The sequence below is a fragment of the Aplysia californica genome, unplaced genomic scaffold (genome assembly GCF_000002075.1).
Source record: "Aplysia californica isolate F4 #8 unplaced genomic scaffold, AplCal3.0 scaffold00449, whole genome shotgun sequence".
Classification (NCBI taxonomy): domain Eukaryota; kingdom Metazoa; phylum Mollusca; class Gastropoda; order Aplysiida; family Aplysiidae; genus Aplysia; species Aplysia californica.
In genome coordinates this window covers 359,267-367,955 of record NW_004797719.1, presented here as the reverse complement: position 1 = coordinate 367,955, position 8,689 = coordinate 359,267, and the positions used below count along the sequence as shown (strand labels likewise).

The 8,689-nt window shown below is 40.7% G+C and overlaps 1 protein-coding gene across 1 annotated transcript in view; it reads right to left on the bottom strand.

Annotated features, from left to right (window-relative positions):
* Positions 1–5,238: 5,238 nt before the first annotated feature.
* LOC106012661 (solute carrier family 13 member 2) overlaps positions 5,239–8,689 on the bottom strand; it is an 8,273-nt gene continuing 4,822 nt past the window's right edge. The window contains exons 2-3 of the mRNA XM_013086261.2: positions 8,169–8,306; positions 5,239–5,580 (exon numbers count right to left, since the gene is read on the bottom strand). Of these exons, the coding sequence (XP_012941715.1) occupies positions 5,356–5,580; positions 8,169–8,297 (354 nt within the window). The 5' untranslated portion in view covers positions 8,298–8,306 and the 3' untranslated portion in view covers positions 5,239–5,355. The remainder of the gene's footprint in view (positions 5,581–8,168; positions 8,307–8,689) is intronic.

The window sequence follows — 8,689 nt, the reverse complement described above, 5'->3', positions numbered from 1 at the left end:
TGCAAGTTTACACGGTATATGTTTATCGTCTTTTTCAATGCAGTAAACTTAATATAAGATGAGTGTGTGGTTGGCGGGTGCATTCGTGTGTTTTTGGGTGAAATTTAATCTTCCTGTCGGGCAAAATAGCAATGGACGAATGAATAAATAAATAAGTAAATGAATAAATAAATAGATGATGTGGTTTGCTCCTCCTTTCCTATCAAACATCTATTGTCCTTCTCTCTCCTCCTGCTTTTTTTGTGTTTGTTACTCTCTTGTAATAACCTCTATTCCTCGGCTCTTAAAAGACGTTAGTGAGTTACTTACTTACTTATCCCATAGTGTTGGTGACCACTGAGCCACCAAGGATGATCTGGCAACCACTCTTCGCCATACTTTTCTATCTTAAGTCTTTCGAAGGGCTTCACTACCCAAAGTTAAGCTTGTCCAACCCGCTATGAAGTCTTCCCATCTTCCCATCTCTTTTTCTGTCTGCCTATCCTTCTCCCTCCTTTCACTGTGCCCCGTAGCATTATCTTTGCAAGTCTTGTTAATCTTGTTATGTGCTCATACCATCCCAATTTGGTCACTTTTAAGAAAAAGCGGGCTATCCCAGATTTCGGGGGTTTCCAGAAATCTTGACCTATACCAAAAATGGACATTGCCCTACCTATTTGAGAAGCTTGGTTTCATGGGTGTGTATGTTTGTTTGGTTATAGAGAAAACTCCCCTTGTCTTCTAAAAAGATAGAAACAAGGGGCAAAAACTTTCCCTTCGATTTTCTAAAAACAGCATGTATCGGGATAGCCCCCTTGTGCTTAAAAGCGACCCTTTGTGTTTTTTCACAGCGGTGAGAAGATCTTCACAGGGCCCAGTTATGTTTGCAAGTACCGTAAAATTGCTTTCGTCTCCACTTTCTGCCCCCACCCCTCACCTCATGTGTCCCCTTCTCTGGGCTCCTGACTCTTTATGCAGCCTTTCTACTGCTACTCCTTGGCTCCTTCTTACTGCATCTTTCAGCCACACCCCTGATCTTCTGTAGGTAAGATGTACACCTAGCCTTCTTGGACAAGAGCGAAAAATCTCGGAGGGCCCGTGTGCAAGCTGATCCCTTAGTGGTCCAAAATCGATAAGAGTAGGCTTCGGCCGCCACCCAGGCAAAATTCAAAATTTCCTACCAACTGAATAAGTTTAAAGTGTCCCGCGCGCTCATATGACCTTATGCAGTTACGAGCGCTGTAAAAACACTTACAAAAAAAAAGTTTTACGATACTTGGCTAAAGTACCCAGGGAAAAGAAAAGAAAGAAACTTGGCTGGCTTGAACCGTACGTACCTGCATTGTGAGAGAGGAAAGTAATGATAGACAGATTTCACGCTCATGAACAACTACAAAAAGACTGAGATGTCTGGGGGGAGGGGGGGGGAGATTTTTCTGGCTCGTGGTAGATTATTTAATGAAGGAGGTCCTTTTACCCTAGGGAATGGAAGAATCTCTTGGTGTTCATTTAACCCTATCCGTACGCTCTGGGATCATTTTGTACTCCGGGGTTGTATTCTTCACATTTTAGAATACTTTTAGTGCGAAGATCTCTTTGAAACTTTCAGTATTTCTCCGAAAATCATTTTGACAGACTACAATGCAAAGCATACGGATCGGATTAACGAGTAAATTTCCTCCTTTGAAAGTGGTGGCACAGAGTTCCCCATGTCGTATGGATGCGATAAGGAAACGATAGTAAAACACGACGACGTACGGATAGGGTTAATGAGCCATGTCCTTTTACCGTTGTGAATGGAAGAATCTCTTGGTGTTCTTTTACAAGAAAGAAATATTCATTTAATAGTAGTCGTGGGAAGGTAGAATACTCTATTTGTACATGTAGTATATTATTATATAACTCCAAAGGTCTTGTGTTTAAATTCCTGCATGTGGTTGAATGATGCATTTAATGTGAATGTATATTTTATCAGCTTTAGTTCTCTTTTCATATTGAATTTTAATGAGAGTAATATACAATTTAAATATTTTATGTATACCTGCATGTGTTTTTACGGTCCCGTACAGCCAAGAAAAATTTCCTCTGGGATAATAAAGTATTACCTTAACTTATCTTATCTTAGTAAGTAGTAATATTGAAATTGTAGGAGTTCCTTTCTTTCTCTTATTTTCTTCATCCTTTGTAAAAAATGGCATTTATACTTTCTTCAAAGTAGCATGTAATTTTTAACCCAGGAATCAAGCCCACGTATTTCGTCGTGCGTGAGAAAAAAAACAACAACTCAATCATCAAGACATTAAAAGAACTGCATTCGAAAAAGATTGCTATGTTGTGAAACTCCAAATTATTTTTTTTTACGACAAATTTCTCAAAACTAGGAACTGAGCAGATAGAGCTTTGTAATTCTGAGGTAGTGATTACTACCTCTACTTTTTTTTGGGTGGGGGGGGGGGGGCTACATTCGACAACATAACAGAAGCGCCAAACCCAACAGCGAGCTTTCTCTAGCTGCGTCGAATGTAGGTCCCCCCCCCCCCCCCCCCCCAAAAAAAAAAATTCGATAAAAGTTCCCAACCCTGGGGCTTCCTCAAAATCATTATTTTGACGAGCGCCTGGTATCACCACGCTGCCTCCCAAATTGAAACGAGAGGGCTGATGGGACAGGAATTGGAGCATGTCATCCATTATCTTTGATGCCCGCCCATTCATGCACAGCTGAGACCCTTCTTTCTTCCCGTAGCCCCGAGGACAAAGCTAGTGTAAACAAAGATTCTACGGCAGACCCTCAGAATCAGGTCACAGCATACAGATCAAATAGATCTAATTGGTTGGCCCATTCCGCTACCTTTATACAGTTCTATCTGACATTTTTGGCGGTTTTTAAGTTACTAAGAGTAGGAGGTGAGAAACCAAATGAAGAGCACAGGTAGAAAACGACGGTAGTCACAAACTGGAATGTGTGAGGGTGTCTATTCTAATACTTTGCCATCACAAGGCTCATAGTAAAAAAAAACCTTGTAGTCACAGGCAAAGGCATTTGGGGGAAAATCCAAAGAAACTGGGCGGTAAACATCGCCGATTGGCGAGAAATGACAGCAAAGTGTTTAAAGCTTGTGGACTCAAACTTCGTATTTGTTTGACTGGTGGTTTATTGTGAAGTGTTGTTGAATGGGGAATCTAACAACAAAAATCAACTAACAGTTGACCAGAAATGCAGTTATGAGACAAAAAGCGTTCAAAATTGGTACCCTCACGATTTTCAGTTTGTGACTGCAGTCGTTTTTCCACGGCAATCTTCAAATTTTCCCTCCCCTATATCAAAATCGTTAGATTCTTCGGAGTTGTCATCAAGACATTAAAAGAATTGCATTCGAAAAAAATTGCTACGTTGTAAAACCCCAAAATCTTTACGACAAATTTCTCAAAACTAGGTACTGAGCAAATAGATCTTTTGTTATTCTGAGGTAGCTATTCGCCGCTGGTATAATATACAGTGGGCTTTCTTCTTTTTTTTTTTTGGGGGGGGGGGGGGGGTAAGTGTTTCACGGCGTTCGCAATTGCATAAAGTCATATGAGCGCGTGGGACACATTAAACTTTTTCCGTTGGTAGGAAATTTTGAATTTTGCTCGGGTGGCGGCCCAAGCCTAATCTGATCGATTTTAGACCACCGATGGATCTTTAACTTGCGTAACTTGCCCTCGGGCCCTTCGAAATTTTCGCCCTAGGCTAAGTGTAGATCTTTCCTACCAGAAGATCAGGGGTGTGGTGGAATCAGGCTCTCGTCAATTTTTGGGCATGTAGAGTTATTGGAATCATCTTAAAGCTTGTCCACTTGTCTTTATTTAGATGAAAAAATACCCATTTATCTTGAATACAAGTCGAGATATTTGCGAAAGAAGTAGGTGGGGGTTACCTGTTTTCATTGGTAAAATTAGGGAGAAAATGGCCGCCAAAAATTAGTTATTTCCTTAGCTTAAGGGTCCGTGGTAACTGAAAATTTATATTTTTTGTGCCTTTTATCAATGTTTTTTTTTAACCCCCCCCCCCCCCCCCAAAATGAGTTCTTTAATGGGTCTGAAAGGTGTTGAGCCAAAAAACAAAAATTTGATAAAAATTCACAAACATGCGGGAAAAGGCACGATTCTTCACTTTGATTATTTTGACGAGAGCCCGATTCCACCGTGCTGCCTCACAAATAGTTATTTACCACCGACAGTTTGGTATTGATGATGAGGCCAATAATGATAATAATGTATAACAAAAACACATTTAGGTGGAATCATTGCTTGAGTGGCATCGTGCTTTAATAATCATCCCGCGTTCGTCAAAATAAAGAAGTCAGAAAAAATACGTTTTTTTCAAGCACACTGAGAGGGGTTTTTTTCTTTAAGAATCAACAGTCTTATGCCTGTATTTTTAAAAAAAACATTTTTAAGCAGGAGTTTGGTTAAAAGTTAACCAAAGGCACAAAAATGGTAAATGTGCAGTTTTCAAGAACACCCAAATAAAACGGCCGTTTTGTCTCTAATTAACATCTGATAGCAGTTGACCCTTCTTTCCTTCAACTGTAAATATCCCGAGTTATTTCTTAGATGTGGTCGCTTTTAAGAACAAATGAGCTATCCCGAAAAAATGCTGTTTTGCGAAAATTGAAGGTAAAGTTTTTGCCCCTTATTCAGTTTTTTTAAAGATAAGGATAGTTTTCTCAGTAACCAAAACAAATATTATACACACCAACGAAGCCAAACTTCTTCTATAGGTGGGGTAATGCCCACTTTTGGTGTAAGTCAAGCTTTCTGGAAACCCCCAAAATCTTGGTTAGCCTCAAAAAGCGACCATGATTAATTATGGCTATTTCTTTTTCATCGAAAGCAAGCCAAATAAGCAAGCTTTAATATGATATCAATAGTTCCATATGCCCAGAAACTGACGAGCGACTGATTCAAAAAGCGTGGAGACACATTTCCATTATTTCGTTTCGCAGTCAGTTGTTTTTAATAATATAACAAGAGAGCATTTCATCTCACCTTTCCCCACAACATGGGCCCAAGGCGTACATAGGAGATTAAAAACGCATTCATACTAACACCATACAAATTCATCATGTGCGCACATTTTGACTGCAGCATTCTTTCAGATAATTTAAAAATGCTCATATAAAAAGGCAAGGTACTGTCCATTAATTAAAATATTTCTTAAATAGATGTGATTTGAGTCCCCTTTTGAAGGTATCAAGTTTTATTTCGCTCCTCAAATCCTGAGGGAGAGTGTTCCAAACTGTTGGCCTGGAAAAAGAAAAAGCTCTCTCACCATATTTCTTCTGTGACACACGAGCTATACCGTACCCTATACATAGATAACCAATCTTGAGTTTAAAGATACGTGGAAATATTTCCTGAAACCGTCCAATTCCCCACGAAATCTGGAACCGTGGTGGTTGTGAGGACATCAGAAAGCGTGGCGTTGGGGTCCTGAAGAATGAGGCCCTGTGCCCAGGTTGGGAAGCTGTCCAATGAGAAGGCGGCATGACCCCAAGTGTTGATGCCAAGGGAGATTACTGCCACGCCGAGCATGTTGAGGATAAAGCCGCACTTGATCTAGTTAGGGGGAGAGGGAAGGGAAGTGATGATGATGATGATGATGATGATGATCTCGTCTTCCCAATTTCTTTTTATCGCACCTTTTGGTATTATGAGGTGGATGTGTGCTCTTTTGTTGCCATCGCTTGTAGTCATTTGATCTTACATTATTTTTGTATCGTGTTCCTGATGATGCCCTTTACAGGGCGAAACGTAGAACCTGTGTTAAATTTGAAAAATCTACCAAGTCCCAACTCCTTTTTTATTCCCTTCTACTTACAGTGATGATGGTGATGGATTATGGATTGCATTTATATAGCGCATATCCACTTATGCAATGCTCTATGCGCTTAACATGAAACATATTAAGGAATTACAAATCTATTTTATAGGCACATAGTGTTACATACGCGTGCACACACACATACTCACGCAAGCACGCACCACACACACACACACACACACACACACACACACACACACACACACACACACACACACACATACACATACATACACACATACGTGCATACGCACATACAAACTCACAACGATCTACAGCTTGGACGTATTCTGCCTAATCGAAATATGATGAAAATAGAAATGCTTTTAGTTTTTTCTTTAAAAGTTCTATATTTTCTGCTTCTCTGATATGTTTTGGGAAGCCTATTCCAAACAAGTGGGGCAAAATATGAAAAAGAGCCTCGGCCATATGATTTGTAATTTATTTTAGGTTTAACTAGAGTTGTTTTATCACTTGATGATCTGAGCGTTCTAGGAGGTACATAGGGCGTTAAAAACTGTTTTAGGTAGTTAAGTGATAGATCATGTAAGCACTTGTAGCAAGTTAAACAGATTTTATATATAATATATCATATGAATCGCTCCTTCACCAGGAGCCAGTGTAGTTCTTTCAAAATAGGAAGTGACGTCATCATCTGCTGTGTTTCCACGGCTGAGCACAAGGAGTGAGTATATTATCCACTTTTCAAAATTTCGAGAAAAACGAGTTTGAAATAAATATGTGTCATATCGCTGGAATCGTGCGCTCGTCAATTTTGGGGCTTGTGTTGAAATCATCTTAAAACTTGTTCAGTTGTCTTGCTATCGATGAAAAAACCCCCCCACCAATCTATTTAGAATAGAAGTCGAGATATTTGAGATTGAAGAATGTGGGGTTGCCTGGTTTCAAAAGCAAAATAAGCGAAAATATGGCCGCCAAAGTCTGATTATTTCCATAGCTTGATAGTCAATGGAAACTGAAAACGTACTTTGTAATATTATGATCCTTTAATCTACGTTTCTCAGTAAAAATCCACACCGAAATGAGTTCTTAATTGGACAAGAATGGTGTTAAGCCAAAAAACAAAAATCCAATAAAATTTGCCAATCAGGAAGTAAGATGCTAGTTTCTTCAATTTCACTATTTTGACGAGCGCCTGATTTCACCAAGCTGCCTCACATATAATTGACGATTCTAAAATCTATACATGTATAACATAATCAATTTCTAAAAAAGAAACATTAATACAGGCATTTCGATACCAAAGCGGACAGCGACAGAAAATGTTCTTTTCTAATATCTTCTCCTTTCGCCTCCTTTCTTGCTCAATAACCATGTTCTGTCGTCTGCTCTCGTCTCCACTTTACTTTCTGCCCCCACCCCCTCACCTTCTATGCTCCCAACTCCTTGGTTCCTTCTTTCTGCAGCCTTTCTACTGCTACTCCTTGGCTCCTTATTGCTGTCTTTCAAACATACCCCTGATATTCTAGTAGGAAAGATCTACACCTAGCCTTCTCGGACAAGGGTAAAAAAATCCGAGGTCCTGTGTGCAAGTTGGGCAAGGTAAAGATCCCTTGATGGTCCAAAATTGATCAGAGAAGGCTTCGGCCGCCACCCGGACAAAATTCAAAATTCCCTACCAACTAAAAATGGTTAAATGTGACCCGCACCCTCATATGACCTTATGCAGTCGTGAGCGCCATAAAACATTTACCAGGAAAAACAAAACAAAAATTTTAAAAACACAATTTACACCACAAAAAAAAAGAACTGTTTGTTTTTATTGTTGTACATGTTTTACGGCGCTCGTAACTTCATAAGGTCATATGAGCGCGCGGAACACATCAGTTGGTAGAAAATTTTGAATTTTGCCCTGGTGGCGGCCGAAGCCTACTCTTATCGATTTTAGACCACCAAGGGATCTTTAACAAACACAACTTGCAAATGGGATCTCTGAGATTTTTCGCCCTTGTCCGAGAAGGCTAGGTGTAGATCTTTACTACCAGAAGACCAGGTGTGGCTGAAAGACAGCAGTAAGAAGGGGCCAAGGAGAAGCAGTAGAAAAGCTGTAGAAAGAGTCAGGAGCCCAGAGGAATGAGCAAAAGAGGTGATAGGGTGGGGTCAGAAAGTGGAGACGAAAGCAGACGACAGAACATTGTTAGAGAACTAGCAGGACAGGAGGTGAAAGGAGAACATTTTAGAGAAGAAAATTAATATGTTTCCGTCCCTACCCAGATCTGTACCCGGGACCTTTGAATGAGATGCGAACACCTTAGCTTAACCTCTACACCACTAGAGCCCCCTGGGAACATCTTATTCTTACCATGTCTGTGACCTTGACATCACCGTAAGCAAACACCAGGGCGTTAGGGGGCGTGGCCACAGGCAGCATGAAGGCCAATGAGCAGGCGGCGGTCGTGGGCAGCATCAGATACAGGGGGTGCACGTGCATGTCAAGAGCCTGTCAGAGGGAGGGGGTGGAGGGGGAGGTGGAAGTGGGAAAGAACAAGCCAAAGCCCAGTAAAGGAAGACATACAGATGAAGAAATGGAAAAGGATTGGACACACACTGAGGAGACCCCCGACAAAAAAAACATCACCAGGCAGGCTTTAACGTGGAAAGCAAAAGAAAAACGTAAGAAGGGAATACCAAAGATGACATGGAGGCGAGCAGAAATTGAAAAAGCGGGGACATCATGGAAACAGATAGAAAAAGATGCTACGGACAGGCTTCGCTGGAGTAATGCTGTTGATGGCCTGTGCTCCACTGGGAGTTTTAAAAAAAGGGCGAGATAGAGAGAGAGAGAGAGAGAGAGAGAGAGAGAGAGAGAGAGAGAGAGAGAGA